Source organism: Acanthopagrus latus, chromosome 20, assembly GCF_904848185.1.
Source record: "Acanthopagrus latus isolate v.2019 chromosome 20, fAcaLat1.1, whole genome shotgun sequence".
In the NCBI taxonomy this organism is placed as follows: Eukaryota; Metazoa; Chordata; class Actinopteri; order Spariformes; family Sparidae; genus Acanthopagrus; species Acanthopagrus latus.
In genome coordinates, this window is record NC_051058.1 from 18,900,538 (window position 1) to 18,923,758 (window position 23,221).

At 42.6% G+C, this 23,221-nt stretch overlaps 1 protein-coding gene across 5 annotated transcripts in view; it reads left to right on the plus strand.

Moving 5' to 3' along the window:
* Positions 1 to 23,221, plus strand: part of LOC119010188 (corticotropin-releasing factor receptor 1) — a 63,434-nt gene that overhangs the window by 34,862 nt on the left and 5,351 nt on the right. For 4 of the 5 annotated variants that reach the window (XM_037082149.1, XM_037082150.1, XM_037082152.1 and 1 more), the window contains 8 exons: positions 5,298 to 5,404; positions 11,959 to 12,079; positions 13,618 to 13,771; positions 15,692 to 15,752; positions 16,823 to 16,895; positions 20,275 to 20,360; positions 20,546 to 20,681; positions 20,966 to 21,007. In XM_037082149.1, coding sequence (XP_036938044.1) covers positions 5,298 to 5,404; positions 11,959 to 12,079; positions 13,618 to 13,771; positions 15,692 to 15,752; positions 16,823 to 16,895; positions 20,275 to 20,360; positions 20,546 to 20,681; positions 20,966 to 21,007 — 780 coding nt within the window. Of the gene's footprint in view, positions 1 to 5,297; positions 5,405 to 7,343; positions 7,606 to 11,958; positions 12,080 to 13,617; positions 13,772 to 15,691; positions 15,753 to 16,822; positions 16,896 to 20,274; positions 20,361 to 20,545; positions 20,682 to 20,965; positions 21,008 to 23,221 lie in introns of those variants that run through there. The other variant, XM_037082153.1, reaches the window with a different exon arrangement.

Sequence of the window (23,221 nt, forward strand, 5' to 3'; positions counted from 1 at the left end):
CTCCCCCTCCTCCTCTGCGGCTCCCCAGCTCTCCATCTTAAAACCTTCTGTTGGTTTGATTTACGTGCTGATGTGTCAGCCGGGTCCGGCTCGAGTCCGTCTCTGTTCGCTGCCTGACTCAATTTTTTTATTTTTTTTTTCCTTGTCAGGTCTATATCACTGCACACACGCTCTCGTGAGCGCCGATAGTGTCATCATTCAATCTGTGATCACTCTTTTAGTCGTTCTAATCGTTCCTGCCGACAGTGAAATCTCCTCATCCTGCTGCTGCGAAAGACAGCGGGGAAAATGGAAAATGAACGGTCCTTGTTTGGTAGAAAAATGTATTTTACTGCAGCTGAGGGAAATGTCCCGCTAGAAGCATTTAGGTTTCTTTTTTTTCTTTTTTTTTTTACTGAGACAAAACACCAGCAACACATAAAACTCCCAGGATGAAAATACCCACGTGATTTGACTGCTGATGCTTCACATTAGCTGCGGATGAGCTTTACAACGCTTTCTCTTCCCTTTAAAGATTATTTTATCGGCTCTTTTTTAGCCTTTATTTGACAGGACAGCTTAGAGAGGGTGGCAGGAAATGGGGTGGAAGACGCACAGCAAAGGACTCCAGGCCGGATCAGAACCGGCCTGTAGTATCGCTTTGGACTTCAACAAGACATAAAACGTTCGCATCGGTTAAAAACAATTGCGCAATGTCGTATTTGATTTTGTCCTTTCTACATACGCCGCATGAACTTTCCCCAGAGACCAGGAACCTTTGGAGGGACTGTGTTTCCACTCCAAGGACCAGGGTCCACATCACATATGGGTACACTACGGCCCGGGGCGGGGGGGGGTCGGATCCAGCCAGAACAGAAGCAGAAAATAAGTTAATGTGGTCTAATATGAGTCTGATCTTTTCTTCTTCCAGTGCTGAAGGTCTGTTCTGCGTTTGGTACAGAGAGTGGTTTATGATTCAGCGCTGTGTGGTCCAAATTAAGTTCTTGAGACTTTAATTGACCCTCAAAAGGGAGAAATTAAGTCTGGATACAACCGCCGAGGCAGTCAGAGCCCCGTCCACTGCTCGTTGGTCGAACCAGCTCGACTTGCTTTCTGTGAGAATGAGCCCACAGAGCGTCCACACGAGGAAACACCTGAAACGTTTGGTTTGGCGCCCGGCCAACTGCACTAGAGATGAAACGATTGAATCACGCAACTTTCCAAGTGTTATCGGACTGAACGGCTCAAATTATGACAGCGAGACGAGTAATTCCAGGGGAGCTGAGACGCTCAAAGAATAATTAACCACGGTGTTAGTCGTGGTTTTGGGTTTAGCCTCGGGTCTCGGTGCTACCCAAACCCTCAGGAGGAGCGCCAGGCTTTGAAGCCACTTTTAAATAGTTGTGAAACCATGTAATGACATCACATGACACACAGGAAACCAGCTCACGTTTTAAAGGAAGCGGCTGTAAAATGGTGTGAAATGTCTCTCTACCAGAATCTGATCCATTTGGTCCAATAACATTTGGAGAGTCTAGAAAAGCAGCACAATTAAATCATTTGTGTCCCTCTTTAAGTCAGTGACGGGCTAAACTGAGGGGAAGTCATGATTCACAATTCACAACAATTAATTCTGGATTCAGCTTTAGAGGCAGAGTCCCGTTAATTCCTCTGAAAGCTGCTCAGTGGCGCATGAAGCCAGAAAAAGATCGATTTATGAATATAAACACACCCAGATCTGCGGTGCTGTGCGGCCCAAAGAGCGAGCGTACTACAGACTTCCAGTTTAGCTTCCAGTTTAACTTCAATAGAGATGAAATAATTTAATCAATTTAATCTATAATGCCTAAAAACTGCTTGTAAAAACAAGTTTGTCTTCCCAGGGTCCAGCAGCAGGGGGGAAATAGTTAATACTTGAGGTTGGATTCATTTTTGGCAGCTTAAACCACCTCCAGTCTGTTTAATACAATACTATAAAGACTCATAATCATTAATGTGATCATTTCTCCTCAAACCTCCTGACAATCACACAACATGTGTGATCTTTAAGAAGTGATCGTCGAGAAGCTGAGAGACGTGTAAAAGATCTGAACTCGTCTCTCAAGTCGTCACTTTTTTATGTGTGATAGGGAAAAAAGAAAAAAAACGTGAAGGAGCAACACTGTCTGAAAGCTCGCATCATCATCTCCATTAGTACATCTGCACATTGTGTCGATGTCAAGACGCACAAAAGGCAGGATTCTTGGAGAGCGATCGGGGGGGGAGGCGTGATGCCGCCTGGAGGAGGTTATCACAGCAGCGGCCTTCAGAGGAGACGACACTTCAGATCCACCTCTTCTGTTCCCGGCTGCATCCTGGATCTGACTGCCAGCGTGTTGTCTCTGGATTTATGAGCACAACATCAGACCACTGACAGGCTTCATGTGAGAGATATCAGCTTCAGCTCGGACAAGATGGATTACAGTATCAGCTCGTTTGCTCCTCATCCTGTCGAACTGTACGATCAGAGCTCAGGTTGGCAGTGGGAGTACGGAGCGCTCAACACACCTCAGGTTGAGGAAACACATTGAAATACTGTGAGGAGCTCGATCACTGGCTCTTAGATCCGACACTAGATCCCTCATTTGTCCCACGACTTGTGGAAATGGTCACCGATCTTCTAATCTGTGGTCTATAAATTGTTGTAGTAACGAGTCTGACGTCATGAAGAAGAATTCATCGTGTTCAAAATCAGTAAAGATGCAGCAAATAAATAAAAACAGGTTAATGTTACAGATGTCGGGGCAGAGGACGCTCACATGACGAGTTCTATAATCATCATATTGTGTTTTTCATGGAAAGGACTTTTTTTTATAGTCCAACAAATATCTGTCTCTCTTTAATCATTATTCTTATTATTTTGTCAACTCTTTTTAATGTGTTTTGGTGTCTATTTGTCTTATTAACTGTGTTTTTTAATAGTGTTTATCTACATCGATGCTCCAGCTAGTGGGTGGAAGGAGAGGAGATGTTTCGAGGGAGTCTTGACTGATGCAACGTTTCATGTAAAAAAAAAATTTAAAAATCAATAACGATAAAAAATAAAAGTCAGAAAAAGCTCTTGTCACATTCTGTAAGCATCAGCCGAGTCCCTTGGAAGGAAAATGACACATAATCAATTTCTTGTTTAGGTTGGAGGACGTTTTTCAGTCCCATGAATATCTTTCGCTCTGGATATTTACAGAAGCGTCACACAGACGCGAGGTGCTTTACATTCATGAGTCAGAGAGGAGCGAGTCGGCGGCATCAGATACTTTCAGATACGGTGTCACGTCGTTCGTCCACTGGAGACTTAGAAAGAGTTAAAGGTTCGAGCCGCCGCACCAAAATAAAGTGAATGGGGAAGATTACGTGTTTCGGGGCGGGTGGCGCGGGGATTAAACATGCCCACGTTTAATCTCGGCGTAGACACCAGTAGGTTACATAAATCCACTTACAGCGCAGATTACTGTTGGTTGTGTGGGGGGAATCCGATCACAATGGATATCTGAGTCACAGACAGTGGTCTTAGGAAGAGATTCAGAGAAAGATGTGTCCAGGTTCTGCGTAAAATACTTGGCTACGGCAGGAGTAACAGAATACCTCGTGCGGATATTGTCATGTGAGTGTGTGCACGTTCCCGATATTCATGTTTAATACCAGGAGGGAGGTCGGAGCGGTGACAGTTTGATTATTATTATCATGGATGCAATCCTGAACAGGCTCCTGTGTGGAGGGACGGTTGACATTTCTTATAGAAAAGTCAACAAGACAATATAAAACGAGGCAAATGACCACAATAAAATGCGAAAACGACAGCAGGGACACAAAAATGACGGACACAGAGACAGAAAACACCCACTGAGGGACAGAAAGTGTCCATAAAGTCACGTAAAATGATATCAATGGCACAAAAGATCCATTAAGAGATGGAAAAAGACTGCAGAGAGACAAAGAATTATCAAAAACATACCAAAAAAGATTCACAAAATGACGAAAATTACCCCAAACAGACACAGCAACACCCAGCAGACAAAAAGAGTTATTACAAATAGACAAAAGAGACAAGAAAGAAGAAAGAAGAAATAGAAAAAACACACACAGACACAAAACAGACGAAAAATGACGACAATGGGATGGAAAATTTACATTAAGAGACAGGAAATGACTACAAACATTTTTAAAAAATGACCACGAACACACGAACAAGCACTAAGTGACAAAGAAACATTACAAACAGCCAGTGAATGTCTAAGAACACAAAAAAGGGGCAAAAAAATATCCGTGAACAGACAGAAAACCTGCACTGAGACACAAAAAACAACCAGGTATGCTCACAAAACCGTTACAAACAGAGGAAGAATGACTACGGACAAAAAAACAACCGCAAAGAGACAAAAACATACACGACAGTCAGACAAAACACAACCACAGACACGAAACAACAACAGTAAGAAATGGAGGGTGAACCGAACGACCAGAATGAAATGGAAAAGTGACGAGACAAAAAATGAGCACAAACAATAAAATATGACAAAAATGAACACAAAGAGATGAAAAAACATCCCAAATGGACTGAAGGACTGCAAAGAAATAGAAAACAACCACAAACTGACCACAAAATTAGTAAAATGATTAAAAATGACCAGAAATAAATGGAAACCAACCATAAACAGACATAAAAAGCTGCAGAGAGATTAAAGCACCCACAAAGACATAAATAACCACAACTAGGAGTCAAAAAAAATAACCACAAGCAAACAAAAACGACTACAAAGAGATGGAAAATAACCAATGAGACAAAAAAAACGACTACCGTGACACACAAACTGACTACAGAGAGACAGAAACACATCCACAAACACAAACAAATGACTGCAGTGACACAAAATAACCACATTAAGATGCAAAACAATAACGAACGACCACAAAATGAGCACAAAGAGGTGAGAAGCAGTGGTCGGCGAGTGTGTCGTTACAAACAGCTGCTGGTTTCTGATATCAGGTCGTGTAAGAATGTTTCCTGTTGTTTGTTCGACAGTCATTTATCAAACAGAATAAACACTGGAACTATTAATAATGTACACAGTTTATTATTTGCCTCTTTAAAACCTCGTCCACTCAGAAGCCTCTGAACTCGTCTCCGTTTGAGAAAAGAAGCACAGCAGGAAACATAAAGATGAAAAACATTAAAAGAGGATTTTCAGTCTTTATTAAATGTTGTTTTCTGTGCAGCAGAAACACCCAGAGGACTCATCCTGTGTGTGTGTGTGTGTGTGTTTTTTTTTATCTCCCTGCAGAAGAAAGGCAAGATGCACTACCAGATAGCTGTGATCATAAACTTCCTGGGTCACTGCATCTCCATGGTGGCGCTGCTCATCGCCTTCTTCCTCTTCTTGTGCTTGAGGTAAGTGTCGGTCTCGCTGCCACCAGTCCGCTGATAATCCCGCAGACATCCATGATGTGACGGGAACGTCAGTATTCCTAAGATCCCTCGTTCAAAGCGCCTCTCGTTCTTACTCAAAAACCGTTTGGTCATGGGATGAAACATTCCCTATCTCAATCCCGCAGATGTAAAGGGGTTTAGACACCCGCAAAAAAAAAAAAAAAAAAAAAAAAACTAGGGCACATTTCCCCCCACAAATGGGAATAATATATCCATCTCCACCAGCAGTCGTGTGGTCGGCTGGGACGACCGGTGGAGGTGGGTTTTTTTTTTTTTTTTTTTTCTCCGACGATCCGAAAAAAGGTCTTAACACCCTCAGCGCCGAGACTGCTATCGATCCCCGGGAGACCACCGGGGTGAGAAAAGCGTGAAAGGACACGGAGAGACGTAATAAATAGACGTTTTACAGGACGGCGTTTATGGACAAGCCTTGTTTTTGTGGGCCAGAGTGGCTCGGACGGGAAAGGCGGAGAGGGGGAGGACCGGTTTCAGCCGGGCTAAAAAATGGCATCGGGACCGGTGGAGGACTTTGGCGTTTATCACTCACCTTCTTCTCTTTTTAATGAGACTGAGGACCATTTAAGGGAAGGTTGCCGCCGCCAGAGTGATGGAGAGTGATGTTGACACAAAGGGATCAGGGCTGAAGAGACGAGCGCTGAAAAGTTCATCCTGAAATCACAGAAATGGCAGCTGGCACATCCTAAGCTCCTGTTAATGTGACATACAGGGGGGGAAAAAAAAAAAAAATCACTAGCTCCAAAAATAAGTTTCAAAGTCAACACGAGGCTTCTAAGAAGAAAAATAAATCTGTCAGTTGACCGTATTCATCAACAGAGTGTGGGAATGTGACAGATTGTTGGCATTTCTCTTCCTGATTGATCAGAAACTGAAAAGACAACAGTGAAAGAATTAGAATTAGTTTTAATTTCTCCTATTGTATCTTGGAATGTGTATCAAACAATAACGTTAGCTTGGAAGTGGTTGAATGCTAACGTTAGCTGAAGTCTAGCGGAAGCTAACGAGATCTGACACAGAAATAAACCCACAGTGTCCTTCAGGATTTTCACAGCTGTTTCGCTTGATGATCAATCAAGGCAACAGTTCTGACAGCTCATTAGCTAATGTTAGCATTCAATGACATCCAAGCTAACATTAACAGTTTGATTAAATTAGTCTGTTGTACATCTGGGTTTAAATATCTGTCCAAAATGTGCACTGATTTTTTAGAAATAACGTTTACCTGGAGGTGGTTGAATGCTAACGTTAGCTGCAGTCTAGCAGAAGCTAACATACAATAAAATATATTATCTAATATGCTGTTGTACCCAGAGATATGACCCAATGTCCTTCAGGATTGTCAGTATCTTTCCACTCGGTGATCAATCACATTCGGTGCCTGGTGACTGACAGTTGGACCACTTCAAGGTAATGTTAGCTGGGAAGTGGTTGAATGCTAACGTGAGCTAACGGGTTTTAAAAAAAAATGTTGTTTACACAGATTTTCTGTCAATCATGTCCCCCAAACAGAAAAAAAAAAAAAAAACAGACCTGTTTAATTCAAAATATCTTGAATTTATTGCCAAGAGATTTTAAAATACTGACTTTGATTTTAATTGGCAAATCAGCATCAAATTAATTGGAATATTCCAGAGCTTTATTTTTCTCCAGAGATCCATCTGAGTCACAAGACGCAGAAAATCCATGAAGATAAAAAGACATTTTCCCTCGTCTTCCCTCTTCACACTGGAAGCTCAGAGTAACTCCTTTTCCTCTGCAGTCAGGCTTTAACCTTGAGAGTAGTTTGATTAAATACTTCAGATGGCCGTGATTCAGGAAGCACGAGGGCAGGCACTGAAATGTTGTAGCCGCAGACGACGGTTAGCCTTTACCCTCACCTGCCTCACCTGTGTTGTCAGATCAGGAAGAGGACAGCGTTAATAAATTAAACCGGAATCGCCCTCTGTTGGAGGTGTTAACAGGGTTCCTGCCGACAAACACACCTCTGACCCGTCGTATCGCTGCACCATCTATATCCCCACACACGAGTTTTACAGAGGACGGTTCAGAGCAAAGACAAAATCATCTCAGAACATGCAGGGGAAAGTTACAGAAGTTTGTTTGAGGAGCGTCCGTGTCACCTGGACAACAACTCAGTGTCGTCAGTAAGTAATACTTGTTTCTGTCTCGTGAAATAGTTCAGCAGTAAAGTGGTTCAAACTCCAGGTGTTGTATCATCTTGTTGCCGGTGTGTGTAAAGTGCGGCGGTGACGAGAGGCATGCCCGCTACATACGTTACGTTAGCATTAGCAACATGCGTCGTAAGCTTGATTAAATCTAGTCCGTGATACCGACACGATTAGAAAGTTTAAAGAAAATGTCTCCAAGATGTTTATGGTGATACACTATCAAATGTTAACCTTATTAGCCAGGGAGCACATGGAAGCTAACGTTAGCTGGTGTCTAACGATAGCTAATTGTTTTACCTTGAAATATGGTCTGATGGATTTTCCGTCTATCTATTTCTTTTCATTTGCTGACTAATCAATCAATATTAATCAACATTTGAGCTGATAGAAAAGATAAGTTGTTTGGGATTTGCTAACATGAACTGTTAGCCCAGATGCTACCTTGGACCAAAACAACAGATTCAAGCTAGTTTAATTGATCATTCGCAACTACAGTTGTGTAAATTGTTCCCCTAAAATCCAATCTGCTCTAATAATTCTCATGATTTTCAGCTTCAGTCTTGCTGTGAATCAGTGCTGAAGAGAGTGAGAACATTATTTTCTCTGCTGTTATTGATCATTTAATGTCCAGTAAGTATCCTCCATCGCTATCCCGCCCTGCTGGATTTATTCATCAAGCATCAGAGTATCAGCCTCTCCTTGTGTTTGCAACTGTGGACTATTCTCTGCATCTTGTTGACGTCTCGTAAAGTATTTTATTGCAGGAAAAAAAAAACGGGGGGGGGGGGGGGTCAATAAGAAGATCAATTCACTTTGCACACAATGCAGCCGCTTCTCCAAACAGCACGTCTGGGAACGCAGGAATGGATTATGTGACATGTGAGCTTCCCGGGAGCGATACGTTTAAAAATAAGGGCGTTCATTTGGAGAATGCATTTATTTTAAGCAGACCAATAGTTTGAACATCTTGAAAAAAATGGATTAAAGTTCCCATGAAACAGCTGATTGATCGCTGTAACATGTTACTTGTAAAAAAAGCATTTATTAAATTTATAATTAGTAAATGTCCTGATAGTGCAGGATGAGTCATCAACATTTTGAACGTTTTTCCAGGAAGTTACAAACATAACATACCTACAGAATATCTTCTTGCCGCTGATTATTTAATGGGGACTTTGTAGTTATATTATAGTAAATGTGGAAGTGGAAAGATGACAGAGTTGATGATGTTAGACAGACACACACACGGACATGATTAAATTGAGGATGTCTCGGAGGCTTGCAGGAAGGTATCGCCATGCTCGACGTGCAGGAAGTCCAGGACGATCTTGTCTCAAGCGGGAGGACAAGAAGACGCGGCGGCAGCTTGACAGCGTGCCGAAGACATTTCCCGTCACCCTGCAGCCTGTAGCTGAAGACCCTCTGGCCTTATTGTGAGAACTCAGCTGGGTGTTGAGGATGTATATCATCAGCGTGGGGAGGGGGCGGGGGGGCGTCTGATCCCCGTCCTCTGGAAAGAGTCGCCGAAGTCTGGAATCTTGAAGAGAGACTAGGAATCTGTAGCTTCTGTCAGCACGTGATAAGACGGCTTCTTCTTTCCACTCGTCTGGGGTGTTGAAGAATGAAATGATGTGTGGAATATGGCTCAACTGTGTTCGTCATTACAGGATGATGAAGAGCGAGGGGCCAGAGAAGGTGATGGAGGAGACTGAAGGGTGAGAAGCAGCAAGCCGAGGAAGATGATTAAGAGCCGTATACGCCTATTTCATGCCTCCCCTGATGTCTGATTGAGATCCTGGGCTGACATCAGTGTCTTTGCGGACCAAACGCACCCATAACTTGCATTATCTCTGACGTCACCATGACCTATATGGCTCCCTCAGGAGTAGATAGGTGCTAATAAAATACTAAAAATATCTGGCACACAATAGCACAGCATGCAGAGTGATTTCTGGGGACATCTGGTAGCCTAGAAAACATGCTGGTTTCACTTCGACAAAATGTCCCATTTTAGCTTAATTTCGTGTCCCATTTTATGTAATGAATTCAGGTAAAACGGGGACAGACGCTCAAAAAAAGTGAAGTGTGCTGTGGAAAATGCCGGCGATGTGTCGAAACACTTAATAAAATGAAACATCCTGCGACCGTTCTGGTGTTTTAACATTATCGTTCCACCTGCAGCACAGTTCTTGGAGCAGTTATTTTGTTTTTTTTGTGCATCATTTTCTTCACACATCATCATTATCTCCAATCATAATTATTGATTCGTGTCAAGGTTATTTTTGTGGCAACACATTAAAGAAATCCTCTAGATATATCCAACCAACCATGATATCTGAACTATATACTGCACAATGGTACATAAGTATAAGCAATAAAAATGAATAATCGTGTTTTTATATCATATTTTTAGCTATATCATAGTTTTCTCTTTTATTTTGATATTATACCACTATTACATGTTACAGTGTTATTGCTGTTAGGTGTGTGTATATTTGATAAACTGCAAATATAAATACATATACAGTATAAACTATATGTAAAGGCCAAACACTGTAAAATCTGACAAAGTCGTATGTATATCTTGTATAAAGTTGCATTGATTAACCCCTAATTACTTTAATTAGTTGTTTTGTTTTTATTTATTCATTAGATGAGATTAGATAAGACAGTAATAATAAATAAGTCAAATAAAACGTATTGTTATTAATATACGTTGTTCCCTTAGGAAGGAATAATAAAGTGTAATGTTGTGACTTATGTTATTAGTATAGTCACACTAATACAGAACTATAAACATTTTAACTCCACTACGTTTATTTACTTCCTTTGCAGATTTAGATGACTAATACAAAATATGAATAAAGTAGCAAATGATGATGTGTTATTATAAGTTAAGCATCCATAAGTAAAATAATTGAAATGACCTAAAAGCTTCATCAGCTGCAGTAATAAAACGATGAACACATTAATTTAACTTCAGTATTATATGTGTTATTCTGAAACGGGTCATTCTACAAATCAGCACTTTACTTTGAAGCTTTTGTAGTTTTACTGAAACGAGTCTCTTCACTCTGTCCTGCTACTTTTACATTTCCATTCATTTCTGAGCCGTAACAAAGACGTGTCTGCGGGAGTGTTCGTCCCTCTCCTCTTGATTAATACACATCGGGCCGGGCCGGGCCGGGCCGGGCCGACCCCGGTGGCAGGATGGAAGCGAGGTCACGAGGAGTAATGAATACGACTCCCTCTCGGTGCTTCTGGCTCAGTAGCCGCTGCCTTTGTGACACTAATGGAAACTCCACTAACAGTGCAGCACAGAGAGGGAGACCTAGCTGCTGGTTTGTGGGACAACACGCTTTATGAATTATAAGTTTACTTGTTTTTTTTGTTTTTTTTTTGTACCCTGGAGGATGTTTTTCACTTCTGTGTAATATTGTAATTATTCAGAACCACAGCCTTTGTTTGCAGCGTCTCTGTGCAGCTTGTTTTGTGTTAATGAGGCCGTTATTTTCTTTAAGAGATGCACGGCTTATACAAAAACATTTGTAACATTTTTAAAATGGAATAATACAACATCGCTGGAAAATTCTTGCTCGTGCTCGTCTGCTCCGTCAGCACAAAGCCAGTGCAAGTGACACCTATTAAGAATTCATGCTGCTGAAAAATAAATCATGCCATTCATGGCTGGCAGAGGAGGAAGCAGCCTCTGCCGGCTGATAATGCCGTCAGCTGGTGACAACAAATGAAGCTGTCACTACAGCGACCGAGCTTGGTTTGTTCTGTCCGTAGACTCGTGTGCTTCTATTTTCGGCCGCTCGCTCTGAGGCAGTTAAGCACATTTTAATTGTATCCTAAGGTCGATTTATTTACAGCATTAAAAAAAAAAAAAAAAACATCAGACGCTGAGGACATGACACAAACGGGGAGCACAAACAGTGGGAATGAAATGTTACTTCATATTATATCAGAGGTGAGGGGCGCCGGGGACTGATGGGGAAAGTTTCTTTGAGGCTAAATCGCTTCATTATTCATATTCGTCATCTTGTGTTGTTCTGAGCTTAATTAAAGGCTGATCTCACAGCTGAGGGAGGGAAAAAAAAAAAAAGAAAAACGCTAAACACAGTGACTTTAACGTCTTTGTTTAAAATACACGAGAGCGCAGATTTAATGCGGATCACTTCCACCAGTTTGCTCACATGTTTGCTTCCACATGAAACGTTCTTCTGTCATCGCTCTTCTTTCTTCTCCGTCTGAAGTCATTTTCTTCTCCCCGCCACTGAGTCTTTTATTCTCCTTTTATTTATTTTTTCTTGGTCCGTCTCGCAGGAGCATCCGCTGCCTGAGGAACATCATCCACTGGAACCTCATCACCGCCTTCATCCTGAGGAACGCCACCTGGTTCATCGTCCAGCTGACCATGAGCCCCGAGGTGCACGAAAGCAACGTGGTACGTGTCACCTATTGATCTTTGATAACATGCACTGAGAATTTAATGGTCAACAAGTCCCACGAAAAGATCGACAGCAGCAGTGAATGTATCCAACTCGGGCTGAGAGTGTATCCGGGACAAATAGTGTCATTTTCAAGTAAAAACCTGAATAAAATAAAACATTTTCATAACTTAGACAACTATTACAGATGACTCCAAAACAATATCTGACACGTTTCCATGAACAACAGGCAAACTGGACCTTCATCGTATGATCAGTTGGGTTTACACAAGAAAACTACTTGGTTAGGTTTAGGAAAACATTGATGTTTACATGACACACACACACAACTTGAGTTACACAACATACGTAACGTAACTTAATATCATCAGTCAGTTAAAATAACTCTACGTTGACGTTTTCTTTCACACCAGACGCGAACACAGTTTGGCCCAACTATCCACCTCCGTCCTCCTCCTCAGCGCTCTTTATACCTCTTTGCCTGACGTCCTCCTTTGCTGCTGTAATAAGTGATACAGCCACTAGAGGTCGCTGCTTTGCAAGAAACGTAAATTTCGGCTGTATTAAGCTGCTTTCACAGTCAACCTACATGGTCATTTTTCTGATGAGGGCTGTCTGGAGTAAAATGCGTCGATATCCGTCTTCGCGATGAAGGAAAATCCTCGCTGACTGACGGTTATTTCTTAGAGTTTATGAAGAATTGCTCTGTAAATAGTTCTCTTTTGATCTGAAGCTCAATTCTGAGGCTGGTCTGTTAATAAATATTGCAAAAAATAATAGATATAAAAACTTCTGCTCATCCCCAAGCGGAAATTAAACAACTTGACGTTCCAGCCATTTATCCTGTAAACGGTTTCTAATGTCCTGTTCTACATGTGTTAGCTGAATAAAAATGATCATCCTGCACTGAAAGAAAATCATTAATCAGCTGTAATGTATTCGATTGCTGAAGCACGACAGGCGACACATTTCAAGTGCTTTCTCTCTGCTAAAAAAGTTTGCGAGATTCTTCCTCGTTGGCGTTTTCAAGGACGGTGCAGCAGCTGAGAAGTCACGACTTCTGCCACGTCACGAACGGTGAATAATAGGCGTCAAATTAAAGCACACACACAAAAAAAAAGTGCAGTAATGTGATTTTCAAGGTGTTGTATAGCCATGAGCCTCCAGAAGACTTTGAATACGGCTTGTCACCCGTTCTGCAAATGTGTCAAATCTTTTGAAAGGAAAAAAAAGAGCACAATCTGACACGTCGCTCCAAATTCTCACATAGATGTTCAGTTGGTTCAGATCTGACAACTCTGAAGGCCACAGAATCACCACAATTGTGTGAGCCCTCGTCATATGTTATTACCGGTGTGTGTGTGTGTGTGTGTGTTGCGTTTAAGTTCCTTGCATTTAAATGTAAAGCTATAAATCTCCCTGATTACACGATAACGACCTGCAGAACTTGTAGCATAAAGATACTCGACAGTGAGATGATTAACTGGACGTCCGAGAAACTATAAAATGTTAAACGGGAGGATTTGTTTCGTAGGTTTGGTGTCGTCTCGTCACTGCCTCCTTCAACTATTTCCACTCCACCAACTTCTTCTGGATGTTCGGCGAGGGCTGCTACCTCCACACCGCCATCGTCCTCACCTACTCCACCGACAAGCTGCGCAAGTGGATGTTCATCTGCATCGGCTGGTGTGAGTAAAGAGAAAAACAAACAAACCTGTAAAGCTGGACGGAAAAAAATGACTCATCTTTCTGTGAATTAAATGAGAAGAAAACTATTATATATGTTGTATACATTTAAAGCGAGCCAGGAAGTGGTTAGCTTAGCTTAGCATAAAGACGTGTAAATTCAATTACAACTTCTAATTTTACTAACCATCGGAGAAACTGACTTGACCGCTGGCTTAGCGTAGCATAAAGAGTATAACCAAGAGAAAACAGCTACCCTGGAAATATCAACCGAACCCTCTAAAGCTTAATAATTAACAAGTGCTATACCTTGTTTGTTAATAAAAAAGTATAAAGTAATAGCGATGCTCAGCTAAGCTGTTCATCTTCCACCTGTAGCTTTGTCGGTATCCATATTTTCCTCTAACTCTTGACAAAAACAAGTGAATTTCACCCTTAAAGCTCAAGAATTTACAATTTCATATATCCTGCTTGTTTCATGTGTCTGCAAACACAAAAGTAAAAGGGACAAAAAGTGGTCTTACATGGTGCCGGGTTAGCTGTTTCTTTTGTTGTTTTGTCTTTATGCTAAGCTAAGCTAATCACCTTCGGACTCTAGCTGAATAGATATTGCACGGACATTTGAGTAAATATAAATCAGGCAGTCTGGGAGCCCGTCAGCTACCATCTAATGAAGATTAAGCTTGTGAGAGCAGCACCGAATAACTTCCAGGTAACGGATACACTCTGTGCCTCGGTCGGTGTTCAGAGCCCAAATATCAACTCTCCACGCAGACCGTCCACCTGCTAGGAACCGAAGTCCGCTTCAAAAGTGACCGAAGCAGAAAACCAAACCAGAACGCTTCTGATATCTAAATCTGGCTCTTTGCTTCCAGTTTCCACATTCATGTGCAGATATCTGTCTATAGAGATTAGAAAAGCAAGTAATTGTATTTCCGTAAACTGTTCAGCGATTCGTTTAACCGCAGTCACTGTGGGTGCATTTCATCTCGGCAGAACAAAACCCGGAGGTCAGATTCAGATTCAGTCGACAAAGGGGGAGCCGTTGACTTGATGGAGAAAGCGGGATTTCGTGTGGCAGCTGGGAAATGTATTGGTGTGGAGTTCACTAACACCCCGTTTCACACTGTCAAACTAAACTATGTGCTGCTGAGATTAGGTGTATTGTGCCAGCTGGATTACATTTCCCCCCCAGGGCAGCGTGAAGCCTCCGCATGAAGAGGAGATGGCAGCACATTTCAGAAGAAGGGCCGTGAAAAAAAAAAAAAAAAATAAGATCAGATTTTATTTGCTCCGCTTAGCTTTGACTCGGTCTTCAAGAAGCAGAGATATTATATTAAGGCAGGGCGGTGCGGACGAGACGTGAAAAACAAGAAGACAAATTACATTTTTCGAGTAATCCGGAGCCGTGAGCCGAGATTTTTTTTTTTCATTTTCCCGAGGTTTTTAGCATTCCGCTGATGACAGAGTATCGCTAATGATGTGGAAACTTTCCCGAGACGTGAGACTTGCACGTGTGACGCGGCAGCTGGCAGCGTCGTCTTCATGGCTCCTCTTAGTGTCATTTAGATGTAAGTAATGGCTGTTTGTCGGCCTTATTATAGCCCCTTCAAGTCAGCCAGCCAGACGCTCACTCCGCATCACCGTCAAACCGGACTCCAGCTTTTCATTCATTCACAAAGAAAGATTCAGATGGTGACAAGTCCTGGCGCGCATCTGCGGATCACGGCGCACCAGCAACAATTGCTCCTGACAGCGTTTGGCAGGCGCCGGTGCAACGCTGGAAAGAAAAAAAAAAAGAAAGGACAAGGATTTCATATTGCAGCGATCCCTGGAGGGATAATTTGTGATCTGAATGGCGGAGAGAGATGAGAGAAGAATCACTTTGTCACTGTCTTTTTTTTTTTTTTTCCCCTCCTCAGGTATACCGTTCCCCATCATCGTGGCGTGGGCCATCGGGAAGCTGTACTACGACAACGAGAAGTAAAAATGCTTTTGTGATGTTAAGATCCTACTGAGACACTCAACTAACAGTCGGTGTGATGAAAGCACAAGGAGCAAAGTCAAGCGCTGTTTGGCTCTAAAGAGATGGATGTCTATTAATAACCTGCTTTAATCACATTTGCATCGTACAATATCGTTAATTACACGTGAACCCCGTGGCCAGCTGCGCTCTGATTGGGAGTGCTGGGTGCCTGATTGATGCGAGTGTTGAGGGAGCTGTTAGGAAAGGTGAAAAAAAAACATTTTTTGCACTCTGATCAAGTCTCTGATTCAAGTCCTCAAAGGACAAGGTTGGTGAGATTCAGTTTTGTTTTGTTTTTTTAGCTGTTTTATGTGAATAAATCCCACAAAGAGATGACACTGAAGTGATAAGAGCTGCTCTGGACACTTCAGAGCTTCATTCATCACGATTCAAAGTTTTTAATTGACATTCAGATGCTGTGTGGGTTTTTTTTTTTTGTTTTTTTGTTCAGTCTGCGTCAAGGTTGTTCCTCAAGTGTTTGTTTCAAATTTACTACAAGGCTCAACTATTCACTGTCAGGCCCAACAGCAGCAAAAAAAAAAAAGTATTTTTAATGGCGCTTCAGAGTTTTTAACTTCCTGGAAACATCATTTACATTGTGACTGGACTTTATTTCAGGATTTCATATTTCAAGCGTTTTAAAACCAACCTTCAGTTTTTCCTTCCCTTCCAGTGCAGCAACTTGCCTCATTCTTCTTCTCGTTTCAAGACTGAGACGCCTAATTTCTTGCTAATTATTGCGACGAGATCCGTTTTATTTATTTGCATTAGTCTCGTTACACTGGCAGAGGAAAAAAAAAAAAGATGCGCAGGACTCAACTGTGAACTGAATTACGCCCTATAAATTATATTCTAGTACAATTACAGACTGGAAAATGTGTTTACAGTCATCAGCACAAATTAGAAAATTAGTTCCAACACGTAGGGAACTCGGAGGGGAATTCTTCTCGGGGAACGATGACTGACGGCATAAATACGTCGGCCTGTCAGAGCTGAACATGGCTGATTGCCTCTGTTGACATTTCAGGTGCTGGTTTGGGAAGCGAGCCGGCGTCTACACAGACTACATCTACCAGGGTCCCATGATTCTTGTGTTGGTGGTAAGAGTCTTTTTTTCTGTATTCGTCCTTCAGCAGCAGCAGCAGCAGCAGCAGCATTGTCCTCTGACAATTAGTCTTCATTATGTCTTTAAAAAGCCCGGCAGGTGTGAAACGTTGGAAGCCGCAACACATTCTTCACGTTAGCGATGATGAATGTGAAGCCGTTGTCGGGTATGACTTGTTGGAGACGTGCAGCGCGAGGATACTTTTGGATTCCTCGCTGAAAAACAAGAATGAAATCCAGGGATGTGTTCGGTCTTGTGAGGAGTTACCTCTAACATGGGGTCATTTTCGCACCCTGAGGGGAGGATTATCACGCGTTCATTATTTTATCAGGTGTTCAGGATTATGAGGCTGTGTGTCGTCAGTAAACCCTTTAAACCCTGTGGTAGGAACGATCCAGCAGAGCCTACTTTGGTATTTATTATCATTGTGATGTCATTTCTTGGAGTATCGTCAAGTGCTTCATATCCCTGAAATGTGTACAACCAAAGCTAGAAGCGAATGTACATCAGTTATTGAAATTATGCTCAGTATTCTTTACAAAACATGTTAGAAAACTACAACTACAACTTTGCTTTGTCTCTCTCTGAGAGCTTTCAACCTGCTTCCCTTCCTCCCCTCCCCACACTCACTGGCACCTCCGTGCACTTTCATCACATCTTACAACGTATGTCACAAGATGTTATGACATCATCATGTACTTACAACATGAAAGTCTAAGCTTCCTGTTGTCAAAAGAATGAATATTCAAGCTATCATAGTTTTTATATTAGATCAGTTTGAACAAGATCACGTAAACAGTGTTCCTCACCGCCATTTTGGGGCAATCCTCCGGCACCACTGCCCATTTCTCCTGCTTACATCACGTGACATGATGACATCATTACGCACTTTCAACACGATCAGGCGGAAGATTAAAGTTCAAGCTTCCTGTTGCAGAAAGAAGGGGTTAGCTTTCATAGTTTTCATTAGTTTAGATGGATTTGAACGGGATCATGTAAACAGCGTTCCCCACGGCCATTTTGGGGCAATCCTCTGGCACCACTGCCCATTTTTTCCTCATCATGTGTGGTGATGATGTCGTCATATGTATATTTCTGATTCCTGCTGCAAAAAAAAAAATTAATATAAACAAGGATCATGTAAACAACTATCTCCCGCTCTGTTTTCGTTGGGTTGATTGAAAGCCACACTCATCAGCATCCAGCTCCACGTTCAGGAGCTGAATGTTGAGTAACAGCAAAGAGGAAAGATATTATAACGTCTTTAACCAGACATCATCCACATGTAAGCCCTATCCTTCGGCATTTCAGCTGTTTCTGTGACTCTTCCTCACCCTGCTAAGAGTCTGTGATGCAGACGCTCGGCCCTCCGGCCGGGCTCGTGGGGATGATCCTGCAGATTTCGGAGATTGTCGGGGGAGTCAGCCCGGCTCCATGTACAAGCTTTAGTCATCTCTCGTCTGGACTACAGTAACTCCCTCGTGGCCTGGCTTCCAAAATACTGTCCTCAGTCGTTATCCACATGCGTGCTCTCACACTCTGACCACTACCTCTCCTCTCGCTGTGACGATTTGTCCGTTTTTCTGCTCAGTTTGGACAATTTCGTCCCTGCTGGCTCTCCCGTGGTGAAGTGACCTTCGCATCCCTGTCAAAAACAGCACATCGCCTCATCTTCCCTTCTTGTTTGAAAAAGTCATCCCTCCAAGAGGCACTTTCTGTGCTGTCTCTCATGCCGTACTCTCCCCTAAAGCACACATCTGCCTCCTTTAATATCTCTTTGCCTCTTTCACCAAAAAAGAAAACAAATCTCCAGTCTTGCTTTCAATAGCGAGTTTCTCTCAGGCTTGTATCTCTTTGCTTAGCACTTGATCCTGCAGGATCATCGTCCGGTCATCAGAATATTTGTGGTATCTCCCGCCAGGGTGCTGCGGCTGTGAACTTTCCATGCCTCCCAATCGGTGGCTTTTAATGTCAGTGAAAAACTGATGTAGTGTTGCAACGGATAAATAGCCCCCAGGATGTTATTAGAAATGTTAACGCAAGCACTAATACTTGGGGTTATTAAGGACCAGGAGAGTGGACGGTTCTTGAAAGACTGCCATGCATCTGTTCATCTCAAGGTCGGGTCAGCTGAGCCTGGAAAGTATTCCTGCAGCTATTTTTGCTCCCACGTTACATCATTCACACCTATTGCACGAGTTAGCCTATTGATTTTTTCATTCATCACAATGTGGGAACATATTCTCAAGGAGCACTTCGGATAGCCAAGAAACGGTTTGCTGCCTGGAGCCATAATGGAAGGAAGGCGGAGGCCGACGAAAGCCGACAAGAGATTTGATCGTACGTGCGTTTGATCTGTGCAGCTGAAGCCTGATTCTGCTCAGACTGAAGGACAGCTTAGTTTATTTAGAGTTAAATCCACATACACCATCCTGCTGCCACAGAGAAGCAACTGGATCCTTGTATTTAAAGGTATAATGCCACAGTGGGAAAACACTCAAATTTCAGCCTTTAAAACCATAAAGAAAATGAGTGTCGCCAACTAAATGTACTTAAAGAATTAAAAATACATGAGCTGCTGTTGTTGCTGTTGACACGCTCACCTTTATTACGTTTGTTTCCAGTCTTTATGCTAAGCTAAGTTAGCTAAACTGGAAATCTGTGCCCTGAATCACACACACGATGTTTGTCAGTTTAAAAGAAAAATAAAACAAATGAAATTTCAGACTGTGAAAAATACATTATGATAAGACTACACGGGCTGTAGACCTGCTTCTGTATGTTAAATCTCATTTCTCGTAACTGCAGTTGTCAATATGAGCAGATTTATTGGGATCTTCATCTTTTTTAGCACCTTCTCTGAGCTGAGTTGGCGACCGTGTTGGTGTGGAGAGAGGCGATGTAGTTCTGTGAGCGTTTTAACACAAAACGAGATGAGTTTTTTAATTTAATTACGACAAACGATGGCAAATCATCTTTTTAATTCCCAAACATCGTGTGTGTGGGGATCAATAACAGAATTTGTCGCTCTTCATTCACTACCAGACAGTTTTTCTGAGATGAGATCCTGTTTGGCTCTTGATCTGTGACCACGGGATGTTTCTTTTCTGTTTTGTTCATTTAAAAGGATTAAAACAAAATCTGTGTTAGCGTAAAAATCTTATCAATCATTTTTCCAGTTGTTTGACATGTTTCTTTATTTCTAAATGTTGTTAATTGTTCCTATATGAGCTGTTACTAGGCCGGGGGGGGACGGTTCCTCCACTGTTGATCCCAGTGGCTCCGGAACATAAACCAGCCTTTTATTTGACATTAACAGACGCTGTAATGTCTTTCTAAAGAGCCTCACGCTGCCTGTGTTGTGTCTCCCGCAGATTAATTTCATCTTCCTGTTCAACATCGTGAGAATCCTCATGACCAAGCTGCGAGCCTCCACCACGTCAGAGACCATCCAGTACAGGTACACTTAACCCTCACCCGATGTAGCTCAAGAGACGGAGCGTTTCAGCGTAAACACCTTCAATAATTCATGTTTTACACTCTATCCGTTGAGTGTTTTCTCCGTCCGGTGCCTGTAGACAAACGTCTTCCCGACACAGTTGTGTGCATGTGCGTGTCATCACCGGTGTCGTCATCTCTTCGCAGGAAAGCCGTGAAGGCCACGCTGGTTCTTCTCCCTCTCCTGGGGATCACCTACATGCTGTTCTTCGTCAACCCGGGAGAGGACGAGATCTCCCAAATCGTCTTCATATATTTCAACTCGTTTTTGGAGTCCTTCCAGGTACGATTCAGCGAGCAGGTTGTCAGAGACACGCGCAGAGTATAATGTTATCGTGTGGGCGTATCTTTTTTTATAGAGAGGCTCAGTAATTGTAATGAGTGTACAGTGGCATTACAGCGCTCCCCTCCAGAGATGATTGAATGAGTGTAACCAGTGTGATTAAAACAGGATCAGGCCGTTGTGATGTTTTGAACGCTGTCCTCTCTGATGATGATGTTTTGTTCCTCTCTCCATCTCCCCCCCCCACACCCTCTTCCTCCTCCTCCTCCTCCTCTCCCACACAGGGCTTCTTTGTCTCCGTGTTTTACTGCTTCCTTAACAGCGAGGTAAGCACATTCACATCCGCTTAATTGATCTAACATTTTCTGTTTCCCCCCCCTCCTCCTCCTCCTCCTCCTTTTTGGATTATTATTTTGAACACCTCTCTTCAGGCGCCTCAACTCTCCCTTTTGGTGGCGGTTGCTGCTGAGTGATGAAGCTCGGAGCACTTATATTTAGGGCACAATTAAGACTTGTCATGTTCTGACATAAGTGACATCACTTTCTACGCTTTATGACAGCGTCAGCCCGAATTTGGCTCCGCGGACGGATCGGGAGGGGGGTGAAACCCTCTCAGAATAGCGCCGATGGATTAATATGCATGCATGAAGAAATGCAGCCCTGATGTTTAATGCATGACGTTATTACTATTAATGTTAACGAGGAGTAGTAGTAGTTTTATTAGTCTCAATAGTACGACTGAGATCTTCGTGGTATTCTAGGGTTTGGTGTCCGTTTTGGGAGATGGACAGTGATACATGCGCGCTCACGGACGGACACGGTTTTTATGTCCAATCGGACTAAAGTGTTTTTAGATAACAAAAAATGATATCATTCCACCAAACCTCATAATCCTCCACTCCACCCTGCCTGTAATCCACCGCCCCTCTTTGCACAATCACACCAGATGTTTCCTCGCAAGCAAACAAGCGCGCTAATGTAAACAGTTATTTCATAGTTTAGTTGTTTTGGGTTTTTTTTTTTTTTTTTAACACTAACAGAAAAAAAGTGATAAGAAGGGGCGAAGCAGATGTTGCTAAGACATCACTAAGCTGTAGGTTTTAATGGCAGATCTCCTCTCGGATCAAGAATAAACCTCGGCCACGCTCAGAGCTCAGCGGTGCTGTGAGTGTACTTTAAATACCCGACTTGTCAGGTTGATCTCTGGAGATAATAAATGTTCATGGGATCACCACGTATCTGGAGCGAGGACCACTGGGGATGTACAATATATATCGAACGGTTAAATTATCATCCCAGTAACGGAAAATGTACATTATTGGTTATCAGCAGATAATTTAAGCCGATAATACGGAGCCAAATTGCTTTTGTCGCCTTAAAAAGTGCAGTGTCTGCACACAGTAAGTGGTGGTATGCACCTTTAAATTTGTTTTGTGAGCACAAAGAGAAGACAGAGAAGAAGAAGAGCAAACTCGCTGATGTGGCGCTCATGGTGTCAAACTGCTGCACCTGTGTGGAGCCACGCAGTGTAGACAGGAAGAGCACAACACGAGGGAAACAGTCAGCAAGATCTCACCGCAGCTGTGCAGTGTCTTTGCTCACTACACGTCAGCTTTTCTTACACTCAGGTGTGCATGAAAAAGCATGAAAATGTAACGTATCAGCTGAAAAAAATCCACACCGTGCATCCTCAGCGTGGACTCTACTGGTGCTTTTAGAGTCCAAACAGAAAACCAGTTATCAAAACTGTTCCAACTCTGGTTAAAGAGTTTGTGTTCGTGCTGGAAGCTGCTTGAGGAAGTAGCTTTTTTTTCTTTTCTTTTTTTTTTTTTAAATTAAAGGTTTTCTCCCGTCAACGGCAGCTTTTTACCCAAAAGCGTAAATTAACTGCCATTGCGCGCTCGCCAAAGTTTCGATCGTTACCCTTTTGGCTAAAAACTGAGAAATACAGCCTGACGTCACTGAATTGATCCTAATGGTGCCAAATGAGGCAGAAAGCAGACGTGTGGATAATTATAGTGTCACTTGACCTTTTTCCATCGCGGTAATGAGGTCTATTTTAGATCCTCAGGTTCATCGAGCAGACCGGCTGGTTCGTTGGCTGAATCATAACGCGGAGGCTGACGTCTGAAGACACAGTAATCATTTCTCTACTTGTTATTTTCTTGAATGGCGAGAGGATGTAATATCAGCTGACTGCTGCCCTTTGGTGACCGTCCCCGCACTGCGTTCGCCGGCTGGATGATGAATGAATATCTCATCATGAGGCGTGTTGTAGCTCCAACAAGGGGCTTAACCAACATGTGTAGCTTACAGAGGATATTGATTTAGTGTTTAGTTGCAGGCTGAGAGAAGCAGAAAAGCAGGAGGGGAAGAAATGAGACAGATGAACGGAGGATTCCCGGGGTCACATTCAAGAGCAGAGGAAAACATTTAGCAGCAGAGCATTCGGAGGATTAAATGATCCGACTTTGGTTCTGGAGGACAGCGGCCAAACAAAACGCCGGTTAGCGCGCTAATGGACCAAGCTGTAAAAATAT